This window comes from Geotrypetes seraphini, chromosome 2 (assembly GCF_902459505.1).
Source record: "Geotrypetes seraphini chromosome 2, aGeoSer1.1, whole genome shotgun sequence".
In the NCBI taxonomy this organism is placed as follows: domain Eukaryota; kingdom Metazoa; phylum Chordata; class Amphibia; order Gymnophiona; family Dermophiidae; genus Geotrypetes; species Geotrypetes seraphini.
The window spans coordinates 426,522,492-426,542,214 of record NC_047085.1 but is presented as its reverse complement, the minus strand read 5'-3'; the positions used below and the strand labels follow the sequence as shown (position 1 = coordinate 426,542,214).

The window sequence follows — 19,723 nt, the reverse complement described above, 5'->3', positions numbered from 1 at the left end:
CTATTTTGGAAACGCTACATTGATGATGTCCTTGCAGTATGGGTGGGCACAAAGTTGGAACTTGATCAGTGTGATTCCAACTTAACATTCACTGTCAATTCACATTCGAAGCAACTACCTTTTTTGGATTTGATGGTTTCGGTGGAAGATCATAAGTTCAGCACAACAATTTACAGAAAATCTACTGACTGTAATAACCTTTTACGGTATGATAGTTACCATCCCAGGCATTTGCGGGGTAATATCCCTGCAGGACAATTCTTGCAGTTGCACAGGATCTGCACCTCTTATCAAGATTTTCAAGTTAAAGCTGTTGAAATGAAGGATACCCTCGCTTTATAGTGAAGAAAGTTTATAAAAGGGCGTTATATGCCCAGCATGACACACTGTTGAAACTCACTGCAAAGAGTGAAAATTCATTAGTGGTATGCGTTTTACCATACTCTCACAATGCTATGATAACAATGGTTATCATGCCACTGTACCGGGCCATTGTGCGCCCTCACCTGGAGTACAGCATCCAGCACTGGTCGCCGTACATGAAGAAGGACACGGTACTACTCGAAAGGGTCCAGAGAAGAGCGACTAAGATGGTTAAGGGGTTGGAGGAGCTGCCTTACAGCGAAAGATTAGAGAAACTGGGCCTCTTCTCCCTCGAACAGAGGAGATTGAGAGGGGACATGATCGAAACATTCAAGGTACTGAAGGGGATAGACTTAGTAGATAAGGACAGGTTGTTCACCCTCTCCAAGGTAGGGAGAACAACCTGTTGAAAGGGGATAGATTCCATACAATGGAAGTAAGACCAGGATGTCTTAATCCATCCTCCTTTTTTTGGAGCCATATGGTAACCCTAAAGGAAAGTAAGCACCCACTTTTTTTTTTTTTTTAAATAGAATAGGTGCTAAATAGGCACTCTCTGAATCCCTAAATATGGATGCAGTGCTATACAATTGACTTCCTAGTGACAATCTGACTTTTCAGTATTTTGTAGAACAGAGAGACTGGCTTTGCAGAGGTTACTACTTTAGGGTAGATGGTATTATATTATTATTATTATTTTTTTTTTTCTAATGCAGAGTGTGAGTTGGAACCTCTGAGCACAGAATACAACAGACAGATCAAATTCTCGCTACAGCTGCAAGAATGGTCATGCACATTTTCAGTACAGTAAAACCTTGGATTGCAAGTAATTTGGTTTGCAAGTGTTTTGCAAGACAAGCAAAACATTTGAATAAATTTTAACTTGCTATACAAGCAATGTCTTGCAATACAAGTACATACAGTATACACCCGTCACATCATCACAACTGAGCCGATGGTTCTTCTCTCTCTGACGCTGCAGGAGTGTAGTGACTGATCTAAATGAGTGAGGTCTTGTAATACAAGTACATGCAGTATTAAAGTTTTGGGGTTGTGGAACAAATCGTCTGAGCTTCCATTATTTCCTATGGGGACATTCGTTTGATATAAGAGTGTTTTGGATTACAAGCATGCTTCTGGAATGAATTATGCTCACAAACCAAGGTTTTACTATATATTTTATACAATATGAAGTCTTTTTACTAAGGTACATTATGGCCAGAGTTTGAGTGAAAAACAACACCTGTTAACACCACCACATAGCACAGGTGTTATTACAAAGTAGCACAGGAAGCAAGTGCCACCCTATAAAACTGCCTTGCCATCCCTTTGCCACACCAGAATCAGGAACCAGAACAGAAAACAAGAAGTTCTGTCAGAAAAGGCTTAACTTCCTGCTTCTGGCCAGGTAAAAAGCAGCCTGCTTTCATTGCAGCAATTGAGGCAAGGTTCCAGGGTCGCGAAGGGCAGGGAGAAGGAGTGAGCAAGGGGGAGGGTGCTGACAGCGTGCCTTCAGGAGGGAAAAGAGGTGTTCAGAGGAAAAGGAAGAGAGAGAGAAAGATGCAGGGGTGTAGGGGGAGCAGTTAGTCACATTCAAATTTTTAACACGAGAAAAGTTATTAATGTATGAATTGCGTTAATAACGTGTTAAATGCACAGCCCTAGTCTTTTTTGCAAGACTTATTTCACAGAGAAAATCGTTTAGAAAAATGTGCTAAGTTTTTGCACTTGGTGCACCTTAAAAACAAGTTTAAAGCATGCCAAGTACAAAGGCTGTGTGTTAATTATTGTGAGAATGCCCAGCATGTCCTCAGCAATTACAACACTGAAAGGTTTATTAGCATGCATAAATTTGTCTCAATTAGCGTGAAGGTACTTAGGGGGAAATTCTGTAAATGGTGTCTAATAAGATAGGTGCATATAATATAGGCGCCTGTCTCTTGTCAATCACACTTAGGCACCTTTTACAGAAAACTTAAAACTTGGAGACCTGTAAAGTATACCAGAGTTTTAAAGGCTACATTATAGGCACTTAAGTCCTTAAGAGAATCATGCCTAGCGGTGCCTAAGTCTTTCTCCACCCCTTAAATGCCTAAACAAACAACAACATTGGCTAGACAATTACATTAATAAAGCTAGACTGACCTACAACGCTTTTAGAAAAGTCATAAAAACTGCCTTATTCAACAGATATATCACCTAAACAGAAATTCACCAAACACTTTTTTCATTTCTCTTTCCCAATATGCCCCCTCTGAAATCCTAATCAAACTGTATTTTGTAATTTGGGACCTTTTTTCTAATTGTCCCCTCAGAAATTCTTAACAAACTATATATTGTAATTTCGCTGTATTTTTGTAATTCGTGACCTTTTTCTAACAGGTCCCCTCTGAAATTCTTAACAAACTGTATATTGTAATTTTGCTGTATTTTTTAAGATTCTGTAAACTATAATTCCACTGACTATCTGCCTATTGTAACTCGCTGATTGTCCAGCTCTCTTCAATGTGAACCGCCTAGAAGTCGCAAGATTATGGCGGTATAGAAGAATAAAGTTATTATTATTATTACTTTGGAGTTAGGTGTGTAGAAAGATTTACTGTCCACTAGTCAGTTACATAAACAAATACGTGCCTGTTAATTTCTAGGGAAGATCATAATATCTCATCCGGGTTCAGCTTTCTTTGCCTATTTACATGACACAAGACCAAGGCTAATGAGAAATACTTTTATTATGAAAATAGAAAATTATAATTCACAAGCCAGCAGCAATAACTAAATATTATTCACAAAATATCTGATTACATATATGAAACTCAGTACATAATTATCACAACACACTTGCTAGATAAATACGTAACTAATTCTTACACACACTAAACAATTCCTTATAACAATTCCTGATTAGCAGCAATCTATTATAGTTATCACCAAGAGTAGCTTTACAAGCCTTTTCCTATATCACAATAGGATTCATTTTATCTAACCCCAGCTGAAAGATAGATAAGTTCCTTATCTCACCATCCAATTAGGCCTTGGCACAAAATGGAAGACGTCTCTCCTCAGCTTAGCAGATATAGAAATCCTTCTGTTACAGGGACAAGAGTTCATCAGCCACTGGTGCAGCTATAATTTAGGTTGGCAGCAAAGGTTCCCTTGATGTGATGGAATTCAGATCTGTTTAAGGTCCGATTCACTCTCTCAGACAGAGAGTCACATGAGGTAACTGTTCAGGTCTTAATTATTATAAAAGAGGTGCGTGGAGAATACCTGTGATGAGATGCGAGTTCACCCACACCTTAACACAGTCTAAATTATAATTAGCACCTTTTCACTTGGATCTCGTCAGATGAGTTCTCCGGACCAATCCAGAAACAGAACTTAGATGAATAGCCTTTCTGTATAAAGTCTCATACAGGCTGGGAGACAGAGGCGCCTTTGATAGATAAGCACAGCATAGGAGTATGCCTCCCCCAAGATTCACATGGGCAGATCACATAGGCATAGCTGGATGTCCTTGACTAGAATACAGTTCTGGTACATACCCAGAATGCATCAGGCAGAAACAGCAAAGATGTTTTCTTCTTTCTCTTCTTGCAGGTTCAGGCTGGAATGATTTCTTGCAAATAATGGTTCAGGCTTGATGATGTCAGTGACGCCTAACCTTCAGGTGCAAATAAGGAAACACCCCTACAGGTGCTGCTAGGCACCATGTGATAGGTGCCTATCTTTTATAGACTCGCACCTAAGATAGGTGCCAATCATCCAATTAATTTGTATTTTTTTCCAATTATGACCCAATTAATTTGTATTTTTTTCCAGTCATGAGTTTGTTACAGCTCATAACTGACCATTTTACTAGTTAAGTTAGGTGCCTATCTTTAGGCGCCTCTTATAGAATTTCCCCCTTAGCGCCTCCTATTGAGGAGGCAGTAAGTAAAGTGGTGAACTAACAGCAAGAGTGACATTTAGCACACAGTAAGCACCATGCGCTAACTGTGCTATGCAGTTCTAGCCCAATCTCTGCCTATTTCCCATACCTTGTGACCACAGGCTCTGGGGCACCCAAAGCAAAAATGCTCAGAACCAGTGGTTTCCACATCCTATAACCACACTAACAAATATTCATTGCTTTAAACAAAGTGAAGCCAATATATTCAGACCATGGAAGTTAGCTAGGCTCATTCTCGCAGCCAGCAGTAAACCCATAAATTCAATGCAAGGCAGTGTCTGGCAGCCGGCATTGAATTTCTGGTCTATTTTTAGCTGCTTTTAACATAGCCGGTTAAGCCAAAATTTCATTGGCTGGTCAGCTAAGTTACAAAGGTCAAAAATAAACCTGCTATTTATGTGGGTCCATCTGGCTGCTCAACTTAGTTGGTCAACCAGACTATGTCGCACAATGTAGCCGGTGACCAGGCTATCCGTTAAGCTCTAATATTCAGAGGCCATCTTGCACCGAATATTAGTATTTAGCTGGCTAAGTGCTATTTAACCAGCCAGGAGCCGTTCCTGGCCTGATAAATAGTGCTGAATAGTGTCTGTCAGTGAAAGCAGTGTCTGCTGCTCCTGAGGTGGTGATCATAATTTTTGTAAGGGGGTTTGTGATACAGAACTGGAGCTTCAGGGTTTATACAGTATTGACATTTTGACCAATCCTGTAGAATCCAGACTCAACTTTAACACAGAAGCATAGGCAGAAGTCCATTTTTGGGGGGGAGGAATAGGGCATAGGGAAGGGGCAAGTTTGTATTCTCATTTCTTCTCTCTTCCCCTTCCATCACTACGGTGTTAAATCCTACTTTTGCTGGCAGGGATGCCCAAGCCCCCTAAATGAAGTGGTCCATTGCCTGAGCCACTTCCTGTGCTGCCTGAGCAATGAAGAAGTCAGTGACAGTCGATGCTGGCACTTTAAAGCATGTTCAGTTTAACTAAGAATGTACGGAAGTGCAGAAGCCATTATTACGATAGAGTTGGGAAAATCCACTGCTTATTTCTAGGATAAGAAGCATAAAATTTGTTTTACTAGTTTTGGATTTTGCTGTGTAGTTGTGATCTGGACTGGCCACTGTTTGAAACAGGATACTGGACTTGATGAACCTTTGATCTGTCTTAGTATGGCATCTCTTATGTTCATATGTTTTTATGTTATGACTTTTTCAATGCTCAGACAGCACGAGAGGGGGCTGAGGCAGTATACCACTTTGGCTGGCAGAGCTTCAGCATCCCTACCAGCCATTTCATGGGTGCCAAATTTTGGAGGGGGCCTGAGCTCAAAGTGAGGGGACCTAGGCTCTCAAGCCCCCACCCCCTCTCCCCATGGCTCTTTCCTTATTAAATTGCATTATATTTGTTGAATAATGCTCTCAATTATAATGGCTATTTTACAGGGTTGCTGAGACATCCTGGAGGGGGAGTGGGGTTTTTTTTATGAAGAGAAGGCCATGATGTCTTAAATTGCTAATGTAAAAGTGTGTGTAAGGAGGGGAGGCGGGAAGTGAGATGATGTGGAAAATGTTATTTTAGATTGTTCCCCGATTCCTAGCTTGTCTTCCTGTTTGCACTCCAAATATTTCTGCCTAGAAACCCCACTGCATATTAACTGTGCCTATCTCACATTATTTCATCATAATGCATGAAAATTTGGCTCAGTATTCATAAAAAAATGAATGTTACCAGAAAATGCATACAAAGCAGCTCATTTGTATGCAAAATAAATAATGTAATTTGTGCCAACTTTCTATAACAATCTTGCTAGTAAAGTTTAGTCTTACTCCCAGAGGTAGTGTTAATTTTTCTTCCTGGGAACAATGGATCACTATCACACAAAACTAAGCTCTCAGAAGACAACAGAGGAGATGTTGCAAAAGGGGCGCTCAGGGAGGATAAGACCATACCGGAAAGACTGAATGAATTCTTTGCTTTGGTCTTTACGGAAGGAGATGTAAGAGATCTACCTGAACCGGAAATGGTTTTCACGGGTGATGATGCGGAGGAACTGAAAGAAATCTCGGTGAATCTGGAAGATGTACTAAGCCAAATCGACAAGTTAAAAAGTGATACATCACCTGGACTGGATGGTATACATCCCAGGGTACTAAAAGAACTTAAACCTGAAATTGCTGACCTGCTGTTAGTGATCTGTAACCTGTTGCTAAAATCATCTATAGTACTTGAAGATTGGAGGGTGGCCACAGTTACACCAATTTTTAAAAAGGGCTCCAGGGGAGTTCTGGGAAATTACAGACCGGTAAGCCTCACTTTAGTGCCAGGCAAAATGGTAGAAACAATTATAAAAAATAAAATTGTGCAACATGTAGACAAACATGATTTAATGAGACAGAGTCAGCATGGGTTCAGCTGAGGGAGATCTTGCCTCATCAATTTGCTTAACTTCTCTGAAGGTGTGAATAAACATGAGGATAAAGGTGAGCCGGTTGTTATAGTGAATCTAGATTTTCTCAGAAAGCTTTTGATAAAGTTCCTCACGAGAGGCTCCTTCGTTGTTGTTTTCGTGCCTCTCTCTGTTGTGAAGGCAGTTTCTCCTGTTTGTCTTTTGAACAATACGATACAGCAGACTGATCTATGCCTATCTAATAGGAGAGTGTCAGCATAATCTGCAGCCAACATTGTGCACGGTATTCAAAGCAGAAAGAGACACCGGTGCCATACCCCATAGGAATGTGAAAGATGAACCATAATATGATATATACGTTCTAAAATTGGTAACTATAGTCTGGCACAGTAACTGAATGACATCAGTCCGTATTACAATAAGAGTTGACCAGACTCCATATTTTGAGATAGGAGCTTATAGACTTATTAGGAATATTCCTCAACAGCAAACTTACGTACCAACCACGGATCTCTTCAATTGTTCAATGCACTTTAGAAACATGACGGCAGATAAAGGCCAAATGGCCCTTCCAGTCTGCCCTTCCACACCATCCATTAGCTCCCCTTCGTCCTAAGAGATCCAACATGCCTGTTCCATGCTATATTGAATTAAGATACCATCTTCATCTCCATCATCTCCACCGGGAGACTGTTCCACACGTCTACCACCTTTTCTGTACAGTATTTTCTTACATTACTCCTGAGCCTATCACCTCTTACCTTCATCCTATGCCCTCTCCTTCCGAACTTTTCCTTTTCCTTTGTTTTATGTTTCTTATACTACCTTGGAAAGTGGACTAATACGGCCACCACACCTTTTCACTTAAATTATTGAATAATGGGGGCTTGGAGGTTTAATGTTTGTTTACAAATATTTAGGAAGTTTGTTCAGACAAATGTTATTTTCACAAAATTCATTTGAACACCAATGAGTTCTACACACATTTGCAAAATTGAAGATGTTTAGACATGGATTTTTCATTCTTTATGTATTTTGTGACACCAGATAATGGAGTACACAAAATGTAACCCTGCTACTATAGATCAGAGGTTCACAACACATGGTACTCATACCCCAGCAAAGGGTGAACCACTAGCAAGGGATACGCAGCACAAATAGCAGATTTAATTTAAGTGTTGCATCTCTCCTGCCCTCCTTCCTTCTGCCCAAGCCAGTATCACCTCTCCTGTTCCTAATTTAACTGGATCGCTGCTGATTGATGCAGCCCATTGATTCATACAGACAGCCTCAGAGCCTTTGTCCATGCCTCCTTGATGCAACTTCCTGTTCCCTTAAAGATGGGGCTTAGTGTGGCCTAGGAAAGGTCCCAAGGCTGCCTGTATGAATCAATGGGTTGCCGCTGTTGGCAGTAATCCAGGTAATTGAGGGAGGACTGCAGGGTGGGGTATAGAATGGGGTGCTGCTGCTGGATGGGAGGGGTGAGACAGGGGAAACTGCTGGCACTGGAGACAGGAGAGGGATGGATTCTGCTGGCCCTGGGGATATACGAGGGATAGGTACTGTTAGACCGAGAAGAGTAAGTCCTGCTGGACCAGATAGGGTGGGGGGATGCTGCTAAATCGGTGAGGGGGGGATGAGAGAGAAGGGTGCCTATGAATTTGGAGTGAGAGGAGAAGAGGGAGAGGTGCTGCGCTGCTGACCCTGGGGGCAGCAGGAGCAGTACTGCTGAACCTGGGGGCAGGAGAAGGAGGAGTACTGCTGAACCGGGGGGGGGGGGAGAGAGAGATGCTGCTGGACCTGGGGAGGAGAGTGAGAGGTGCTGTTGGAGTTGGGGAGGGGAGAGGGGGATTGTGCTAGACCTGGGGAGGGGCATGAGAGGTGCTGCTGGCCCTGGGTGGAGGAAGCTGAGAGGGAGAGGTACATGTGCTGCTGCATTTAAGGGTAGAAAAGAGAGATTGAGTGGTGTGCTGGGCTTGGAGTGGGAGTGGGAGAGGGACAGGTGCTGCTAGATCTGTGGGGATGGAGAAGGAAAGGTGCAGCTGAACTGAAGAGGGGAAAAAAGAGAGCAAGAGAGAGACTGGATCGATGGGCAGAAAAGAAGGAGATACAGATTGGATTAGGGGAAGAGAGGGGCAGAGACACTGGACTGCAGGGGAGAGCAAAGAAGAGAGGGAGAGATATTAGGCCAGGTTGGGGGTAGGGGCATAAGAAGAGAGAGGGGAGAGGAAAAAAATATAGTAACATAACATGTGCCTGGACTTGTCTGTGAGCTAAGTATAACATTGCATTCTCTCATATTTATAGCTGGCTAATCTTTTACTGCTATTTTCAGATTTTTGATTATTTATTCTGTTGCTGTGAATTTCTGTGCTTTCTCAAAAAAACAAAACAAAACACCAGCTTCTATCTTTTTCTTAATCTGAACCTGTGCACACAGCTTACACTACCTTTTCAAAACTGTTAAATCTCTGTTCACTGCCAACCTTGATGTAAACTGGATATTTAATAACTTTCACCATCTTTTACAAAACCGTAGAACGGCTGCAGCGGTAACAGATCCCAAGCTCAAAGGAATTCAATGAGCATCGGAGCTAATACATTACATTAGAGAGATTTCTATTCCGCCTGTGCCTTGCGGTTCTAGGCGGACCGCTGTGGCTGGTGCTAAAAACCATGCTACTGTATTGTAAAAGGGAGGTTTATTTCTTTAAAATATTTGTGCTAGCCTTCTAATAGCCCTTCTAAATAAATTCTATGAAACAACTTTATATTGCTGTGCCCAGAGTTCTGCAGTAATCTACTCTCTCCTAAAGGAGCTGTGCCCACCAGTGGTAGCCAGGATGAGAGGTGCCCTTCCCTGCCCCGTCTCCGCCCCCCAGCTCTTTCCCTGTTCCCTTTCCCATACCTCTAGTTGGTCACTGCTGCGAGTAACAACTTCAACATGCTCCTCATGACCCCATTGGCTCTCCTTCTGACATCACTTCCTGTGCGCAGCACCCAGTGGGAGAGCTGATGCGGATGTGAGGAACATGTTGAAGTTGTCACTTGTGGTGGTGAACAACTAAAGTTACGGAGAAGGGAGGAGAGGTATGTTCACAGCAGGGGGATCAGGGAAGGAGCAGGACAGGGATCAGGGAGCAGGGGGATCAGGGAAGGGGACAGATGAGGAGAGGAGTGGGAAGATGTAGAGGGGTGGCGAGGAGGCCCTGGGCGCCCCCACAAACATGGAGCCCAGGGCAGACCACCCCCTCATCCCCCCCGGGTGCCTATCATTCAAGAGGGTAATGTGACCCAAATGTCTCTACTGAGCTGGAAAATTCTGGATTTCTGGGCCAGACTGAGACTTGGTTCCCATATTCTGGTATAATGTATGCCCAGCTGAGCTGAATATTTTGGGACAGTCATAGAAGATCAGCTAAAACAAATAACTGCCATTAAAACGTATACAGTATATTAAGTAATATATTGTATCTCCTGTACTCTACAGCAGTGGTTCCCAACCCTGTCCTGGAGGACCGCCAGCTAATCAGGTTTTCGGGATAGCCCTAATGAATATGCATGGAGTAGATTTGCATGTCTTTCACCTCCATTATATGCAATTCTCTCTCATGCATATTCATTAGAGCTATCCCAAAAACCTGACTGGCAGGCGGTCCTCCAGGACAGGGTTGGGAACCACTGCTCTACAGAACAGGATGGGATCTACTGCACAGCCTTACTACTCAAGTTTCTGAGCGATTTCATGTTTCTCCCATGGTCTCAAGAGGTATGTTGTGTCCATTGGAGACATGATGTTAACACTAAGGGCTTCTTTTATCAAGCCGCGCTAGCGGTTTAATGCGCGTAATAGCGTGTGTTAATCTGCCAGCCGCGCTAGGCGCTAACACCTGCCTTGAGCAGGCAGTAGTTTTTTGGCCAGCGCAAGGGTTAGCGCGTGATTAAAAGTCGCGTGCGCTAACCCCGCTAGCGCAGCTTGATAAAAGGAGCCCTAAGTGCAAATAGTTTATTTGATGTTTCTGCGATTTGAAAATAAACCCTCCAGAACTCATCTGGCATTCTGGACTCCAACTCACCCATCCTAGTCACCTACAAACACTATAATAATTAGCGTTTATGATGCTCTGTTTGGAAATAAGTAGAATAAACATTTCTCTATTTGGCCATTTACATAGCTCTTTAATTTTACAGAATAAAAAACAACAGTGTGAGTAAATTTTACAGCAGATGGTGATATTCAAGTATGTTATATATCTTAGGACACATATTCATAGACACATTTGCATCCTAATATAGGTAAAGTTTATCTAAAACATTAGTAAGCCAATAATTAAAAAAGCAAGTCAATATAGACTAGTAAACATTTCTTACATTTAAAATGTGTTTCCACCACAATATTTAGTGCAATTATGCAACAGTCTGCACAGGAAAGAATTTCACAAAGTTAACTGTTTAGTTTTCAAAGCTTGTTCTAGATACTATGCACTAAGCCAGTGTTTCTGAAGTCGGTCCTGGAGTACCCCCTTGCCAGTCAGGTTTTAGGGATATCTACAATGAATAGGCATAGAGATTGGTTTGCATACATTGCCTCCTTTGTAAATAAAGTAAATAAAGTGTATGGAGCTATCAGGGGACTATATTGAAAAATAAAACAGTTTTTGAAAACACTTTTTTTTTTTCCTACTGAGGTTGATAAATTATTGAATGCCCCTCTTACTGGTGTACCAATTTTAAAGAAAAATATATCCAAATCTCCATCAACAAGAAAATATCTTAAAGTAAACAATAAAAAGAGAGAGAGAGAAATTGGTGATTTAAAACTAAAAGTAGACCTCAATCTATGGGGGTAGGGGTGAGTAGAGAAGAAATAATTTAAAAAAAAGGTTTAACATAATTCTTGCTAGTTCCTAAAAACAAGATACATGATGACAAACACTAGCTCTCAGGAGCATTGTTAGGCTTCTTACTATTAAAAAAAAAGTTTTAGTTGCTCTGAGTAAAAAAAAAAAAAATATATATATATATATATATATCTGGTGCTTCAATATATTAACTATACATTTACATGGATAACAAGAAAGGACCCAAGAGAGTTCTACTCAATCTATTTATTCATGTCATCTAAACACCTTTTCATACCACCTACAAAGCAGGCCTAGAGCCTTCTCATTCCTTGCTCTTGGGATCTGGAATTCTTTATCAGATTATTTAAGGTCCATATCAAACTAGTTATTTTTCAAATAGGTTAAGGCTTTTTTTTTGGTTCTGTTAATTTTAATTGAATTTTGCTGCGGTTAGTGTGACATTTTGTGCATTTTTGGGCTGAATATTATATTACATAGTAACATAGTAAATGACAACAGATAAAGACCTGAACGGTCCATCCAGTCTGCCCATTAGTTATATCCATTAAAATACATTATTAAATTAACTAGTCTCTTTAATATTTCTGGGTCAAAGACTGTAAAGTCCACCTGGTATTGTCCTAGGTTCCAAATGCTGCTGAAGTTGCCATCCAAGCTCATTCCGGCCTATCCAACCATCCTGTTTGTAGGATATCTACCATAAAGTCTGACCAGTAACATCCTCATGTTCCAAGTTAGTGGAATTCTCATTAATGCCCTCCCGTGCAAGTCTGTTCAGTACCGGCCTTAGCTCTTTAATTTACATTCTTTGTTTTCTAATTAGAGATCGTCTATGTTTATCCCACACTTTTTTGATTATGGATTTTGATGTTTTAAGATTATTTTTATGTTTACTTATAAGCCACACAGCATCTTGGGATGTGCATAGTAATTTTCCGAAAGAAAGAAAGGAGACATAAATGAAACAATCTCTCATTAACACAGAAGAGCTTTCAATAGCTTATTTGAGAATATATATGAAAATTAGTTGCAAAATGTAATAGATGTGAACAAATCTTTAAAACGTTATTTTTTATAGCTGCCTACCTGTAGACTACTGCTTTGCCAGCTCCAAATGCACCTACTATTAAATCTGGAAAGAAAACAACATTAAAAGCATTTAGCTTTTTAGCAGAGAAAAACGTTTCTTAATTCAGGTACTGTAGGATCTGAATAAAGTCTCATTCATCTGTTGAACAAGCAATAACATTTGAAAGCAATAACATTTGACAGGGTATGAGTTGAAAACTTCTGAGATATACAAATTGCATTAAGCACCTGGGAATTATGCTTAAATCCTGTAGCACTATTACAGAAAGTACAATAACACTGCAGAATCAAATATGAATTTTACTTTCAACCACTTTCACCCTAAAATTGATTTTTTTATTTTCTAAATTGTTTCAGTTACATTCAGTGGAAGAAAACAGTGGGGTACACAGAGATTGACCCTAGGTACAATTCTCCTTTATTTTTTAATATATCATACTGGAAATGAGTTTGTAAGATCTGAAAAAAGATTGTCCTAAGATCTATAGTAAGGTACTCCCTCCTAATGGAGTAGAAAAACTGAGGAGTGGGAGAGTGTGGCTCGGTGGTTAAAGCTACAGCCTCAGAACCCTGCGATTATGGGTTCAAGTCACTTAGGCCCTGATTCTCCAAAAGTGCATCCCGATTTTAGGCAGCTGTAGGCGTCCTACAGCTGTCTAATCAGCCAATCGGGATGCACGTTTTTAAAAAAAAAAATGCTCCCCAGGCAGGCCGCCTATATTGAAGGCGAGGCCCGCAAGACACCTAGGCCCTGATTCTGTATAGGACGCCCGGGAGAGGCGTCCTATTCAGAATCGGCCTACACTAAAACCCCGATTCTGTAACCGGCGTCCATGTTACAGACGCTGGTTAGAGAATCAGGTTAGATTAGACACGGCCTGCTACACTTATCGCGGCAAGGAAGTATAGCGGCCCGCGGCCTGTCCGATCGGATGCCCCCCCCCCCTCCGACACTACCGACCCCCCCCCCCCGACATTACCGATCTCCCTCCCACCCCGACACTACCGATTGCTGGCAGGAGAGTGTCCAATCCCTCCTGCCCGAAGACGCCCCCCCGCCCCCCCCCCGGTGCTAACAACCCGCAAACCTCCAAACTAACCTGTTCTTCAGGCCAGACGGTTCTTGCCCGTCCAGCCTGTAGGCCCGCCTGGTCGAAATGAGGCGGGCTTGCCCCCCCTTCCCGGCCCATCCCGCCGAAGCCTAAGGCCTGATTGGCCCAGGCTCTAGAAGCCTGGACCAATCAGGCCTTAGGCATAGCGGGTCCGCCCATCCCCACTAAGTCTAAGGTCTGATTGGCCAATCAGGCCTTAGATTAAGTGGGGATGGGCTGACCCGCTATGCCTAAGGCCTGATTGGTCCAGGCTTCTAGAGCCTGGGCCAATCAGGCCTTAGGCTTCGGCGGGATGGGCCGGGAAGGGGCGAGCCCGCCTCATTTCGACCAGGCGGGCCTACAGGCTGGACGGGCAAGAACCGTCTGGCCTGAAGAACAGGTTAGTTTGGAGGTTTGGGGGTTGTTAGCGCCGGGGAGGAGGGGCGGGGGGTGCGTTTTCAGGCAGGAGGGATTGGACACCCTCCTGCCAGCAATCGGTAGTGTCGGGGTGGAAGGGAGATCGGTAATGTCGGGGGGGGCGGTCGGTAGTGTCGGAGGGGGGGGCATCCGATCGGACAGGCCGTGGCTCGCTATACTTATATCGGCAGAGAAATCCCTTGCCGCGATAAGTATAGCGGCTGCGTCTACTTACAATGTAGACCAGCATTTTGCTGGCCTACATTTTAAGGTTTCTTCCTCTACTAGGGAGACGCGTAGGGCCACCTAGGTTCGCCTAAGGCCCTTAGGTGATCTTAGGCGTCTTGCGGGTCTCCCTAGGCTCCCGGAGGCGCCTTCAGGCCTGCCTGGGGAGCATTTTTTTTAAAAAAATGTGCATCCAAATTGGCTGATTAGACAGCTGTAGGACGCCTACAGCTGCCTAAAATCGGGACGCACATTTGGAGAATCAGGGCCTTAATCTCCCCACTGTCCCATGGGCACTAGATAGCTTGTGAGCCCGTCAGGACAGACAAGGAAAAGTACTTGAGTACCTGAATACATTCATGTAAATCGTTCCAAGTTCCCTTGGGAAAATTGAATAAATAAAACTTTGAGGCATACTCGAGTGTTTGGCAACTACAACTGAATGTATGCATTTGGAGTGTTATCATCCAAAATAGCTATCTATACAATTTATACAGCAGCTAAAGACCAGCATGGTGCAACTAGTCATGCAGGTCATGCTTCTATGCCTTTGTTTATGGTTATACCTTCTGCTCTGTGCAAGTTACTCCTCTCTATGCCTTTTCATTTCTAAAGTGTTACCAGGCATACAAGGTGCTGTATAAACACACTAAAGCCACATTCCTAGCTACAAGGAGATTACAATCTAGTCATGACAAATGTACATAACATTTGTCATGAGATTAAAAAATGTGTTACAGAAAAGGGGCCAAGATGAAAAAACATTCTCTAAAAGATGACTTTTTACTGAATTTGAATAAAGCCCAAGAGGGAACATGTGAATCGCTTGCTTATTCTTTCTAAAAATATTAGACTAAGGGGCATGAAATGAAGCAACTAAGCAATAGATTTAAAACAAACCATTGAAAATATTTCTTCACTCAACGTGTAATTAAACTCTGGAATTCATTGCCAGAAAATGTGGTGAAAGCAGTTAGCTTAGCAGGGTTTAAAAACAGTTTGGATAATTTTCTATAACAAGAGTCCATAAGCTATTATTAAGATGGACTTGGGGAAATCCACTGCTTATTCCTAGGGTAAGCAGCATAACAGGTACTTGTGAACTGGATCAAGGGTGTAGATGTAGTCTATTTGGATTTCAAAAAGGCCTCGACATGGTTTCTCATAGAAACTCATTAATATACCAAATGGGTTCAACAACACAAGGAAACCCAAATATTCCACAGTAAAAGGAGAAACCAAAAAACAAAAATGCAGTGGAATAGGGTGTTCTTGATGCAGATATTTATTTGTACGTTTGTAAAGTACAAACTCATCCCCTTAAACAAATGGTGATGCAGACCCAACACGGTCCGTGTTTTGGCTAGACACCTTCCTCAGGGATCCCAAACTATCAGCGCATAATGATAAAAAGTACAAATATGGATGAGAAAAATGTATCACTAAAAACAAGCAAAACTCCAACATAAACCGTGAAGTAGAACTGACTAACATCTGCAGTGCAGAAGCTGGTCAGTTCTCTTTCACAGTTCATGTCAAGAGTTTTTTAGTTATACCAAATTGGTTGAAATTAGGGCCCAGATTGATGAATTAGAAGCTGGTTGATTGATAAATGACAGATGATGGTGGCAAATGAAATTCACTCAGAGGAAAGAAAGGTGATAGTGAAATACCTCAGGGACTGGTACTTGGACAAGGTCTATTCACTAAGGGACCCTTTTACTAAAGTCTAGCAGTGCTAAATGCTAATATGCCCATTTTATATAGGCTTCTTAACATTAATTCTGTTAGCACTCCCTAAGCTTTAGTAAAAGCTAGTTTTACTATATTTGTGAGTGACACTGCCAAAGGGTTAGAAGGAAATGTTTGCTTTTTATGGATACAAAAATCCAAAAATATCACTCCAAGACAAAAGCACCACACAAGCCAAGAAAGCTAGCTTATTACTTAAGCGAAAGAAAAGCCTCAGATAGCTTTCTTGGCTTGTGTGGTGCTTTTGTCTTGGAGTGATATTTTTGGATTTTTGTATTACACATCCCTCCATTCCTCCCTGTTTTTTGTGCTTTTTATGGATGACACAAAGATTTGCAACAGAGTAGATACCCAGAGGAAGAGGACCTATTATGGCTCTGGAACAAGCTACCAACCCACATAAGATCATTAGAAGGTCTACTGAACTTCAGGAAGGCAATATAAACTCACCCCTTCCCTTGACCCTCTATGAGAGAGCACCAGTCCAAATTTCTAACCATGCCATGTTTTGTCATACAATGTTTTTGCCATATTTTATCATACTATCACCATTTCTCTCACACTTTACTATACTATACCTCGTATTTTCCACACTATATTTGCCATACTATGTCTACCAAGCTATGATTTCACATGCTATGTTTGCTACACAATGTTTGCCATTCCATGTCTACCGTGCTAGGTTTTATCATGCTACATGTCATACTAGGTTAGCCATGTTTGTAATACTATCTCTCCCCCCCCCCTTTTACAAAACTGTGAAAGCGTTTTTTAGCGCAGGCCTGCACGCTGAATGCTCGGCACAGCTCCCAATACTCATAGAGTTCCTATAAACATCGGGAGCAGCACAGAGCATTCAGCACGCCAGCCTGCGCTATAAACCGCTTCCGTAGTTTTGTAAATGGGGGGTACGTTTGCCATGCTAGGTTTTGCCATACTATGCTCACCATACTATGTCTTACCAGGCCATGTTTTGTCATATTATGTTTTACTATGCTTTGGTAATTATGTTTTTGCCATCTTTGTCAGACAATGTTCTGCCATGCCATGTTTGTCATCACTTTGTATAAATACGCTTTATTATGTATGTAAACTTGTAACCTATTCTGAACTCTTCTGGGAGGACGGGATATAAAACCAAATAAAGAAAGAAGGGGAGCAAATATAACAAAAAAGAATATGAAAATTGGAAGTCTATTTTTATACATAAAAAAAGATGAAAGTAAGAATCAAAGACTGATATGGCAAGAAGAACACAGGAGGATATTTAGTCTAGTGTGTCATAAGTTGGTCTTAGAACATCCTGATTTTTAGAACAGTGGTTCCCAACCCTGTCCTGGAGGACCACCAGGCCAATCGGGTTTTCAGGCTAGCCCTAATGAATATGCATGAGAGATATTTGCATATAATGGAAGTGACAGGCATGCAAATCTGCTCCATGCATATTCACTAGGGCTAGCCTGAAAACCTGATTGGCCTGGAGGTCCTCCAGGACAGGGTTGGGAACCACTGTTTTAGAAAATCCACAATGATTATGTAAGAAAGAAATGCTTATGTACTATTCATGGAAACTTGCATGTCTTGCATATACATTCCGAAAACAGACTAGCTAGGGATGTGTTCCATGACTGGCTTAATAAATACTGATGTAGTCCCTCAAGCTTAGATTCGTTCTAACTAAACTATTCCATACAATTGTTTGTTTTAATAAAGTCCAATGTTGTTGAGCTCTCCAGCTTGATTGAACCCTGATGGAATAGGATTGGTAATAGACATGCTGAGTATGTCAGTGGCTTTAAAAGGAGAGCTATGAATTTTAAATTAACTGTTTGCTCATTCTTGTGTTCAGTGTAATGGATTTCTGAGCCCAGAGTACTGGCTTAAGATCTATTTATAGCTTGAAGACCTGGTGTGTTTATTGTTGAATTACATACAGTTGTTGTCAACTAAATATTTTATGGTCTCCAACTCTAAGGATTACATTTTGTCTAGCTGCCAAAAAGGAAGATATGTTTTACTTTTTCTAACATCTAATCTTTATTTGAAGGAAATCTCCTTCTCTGCTGCCTTTCTTCTTTCAAATTAGTAGTAACATAATAAAAAATGTCTCTTTTACAAGGAAAAAAAACAACCCAACTCATTCAAAACATAAAAGGAAAACAGTCTTTTGGTTAATGAAAAAATAATCATATGCAATCTGCATTGGACTATTCAGGTCTGTTATTTCTTTGCTTTCTTAAAGAAAAGATAAGCAATTGGAAAAGAAAGAAGCACCATGTTTTACTGGCCCAGAAATTTTGTCTTACTCATTTCCAAAATCAAGCAGAACTGATCTGTACATGGTGTGCAGTAACATTGGCCTCTCCTTCCCCTTGTCTCTCACTATGTTTCAGCCTTTCCCTATATCATCTAACCTTGCAATCATAATGACCATTCTTGGCAAGGAACACAGAATTGGCTCCCTCTGTGGGCCATATTCTATAAATGGTGTCCCGACTGTAGGTGGCAGTAGGCATCCTATAGCTGTCTAATCAGCCATTTGGAACACACATTTTGGAAAAAAAAAAAACAACCCGAGGCAAGCTGCCTAAACTGTAGGCATCTGTTGCGATTGAAGGAAATGTGTAGGGAAGCTTGCCCAAGGCTAGGCATGAGCATGGTTTGGCCGGAAGTGGCCTTAGGCGAGCTTAAATGGCCCTAGCCATCTCCCTAGGGCCGCAACAGGCACCTAAAATTTAGGCCATTGAAATGCTGGCCTACATTTCAATTAGATGTGGCCACTAAACTGATCGTGGCAAGGAAATCTTCCTGCCACGATCAGCTGAGCAGTAATGGCAGTGAACCCTTGAACCCCATCGCAAGTTGACTGGCAAGAGGGATGCCCACTCCCTACCGCTGCCACCCCTGAACCCCCCTCCCCACACTGTCCATGGCAGGAAGGATGCCCTACAACAAGCAAAAAAAGAATATTATTCATAATACATAACTACAGCTCACAACTCTTCAGCACTCTTCAGTATAGTTCGATCTCTATCTCCTTATTCAAATAAGAAACCTCCTCCTTTATCTAAACAACCACTTGCTTCAGAACTTGCAAACTTCTTCGACAAGAAAATCAAGGAAATCAGATCAAACCTAAGACAATCCACACCTACACTACTCCTAGATCCTTTTGACCAGACAAATCTTCTATCTTTCAGTACTTTCTCTAACTTTAAACCCCCTTCTTTAACAAACCTTCTCAAAGTCTTCCAATCAATAAATATTCCCAATAATCCAATAGAAAGCATCCCCCCTTCAATTCTCAAAAAATTCTTTTCTATCTTTGGTCCTTTCATATTGGAGATGGTAACTAAAAGTCTCACTGCTAATCTTGTTCCTAAAGCTTGAAAATCTGCTCTGGTCTTTCCAAAACTAAAATGTTTTCTATATGTTTTGTATATGTTTATAAAATTCAATAAAACACTTTGAATTAAAAAAAAAAAATACCAAAATCTAGACACTACATTACTAGCAAACTTCCGTCCCATTGCTAACCTTCCTCTCATTTCCAAACTTACGGAAAA

At 41.5% G+C, this 19,723-nt stretch overlaps 1 protein-coding gene across 3 annotated transcripts in view; it reads right to left on the bottom strand.

Moving 5' to 3' along the window:
- ITGA8 (integrin subunit alpha 8) overlaps positions 1 to 19,723 on the bottom strand; it is a 473,328-nt gene that overhangs the window by 199,104 nt on the left and 254,501 nt on the right. For all 3 annotated transcript variants that reach the window (XM_033931203.1, XM_033931201.1, XM_033931202.1), the window contains one exon: positions 12,670 to 12,715. In XM_033931203.1, coding sequence (XP_033787094.1) covers positions 12,670 to 12,715 — 46 coding nt within the window. The remainder of the gene's footprint in view (positions 1 to 12,669; positions 12,716 to 19,723) is intronic.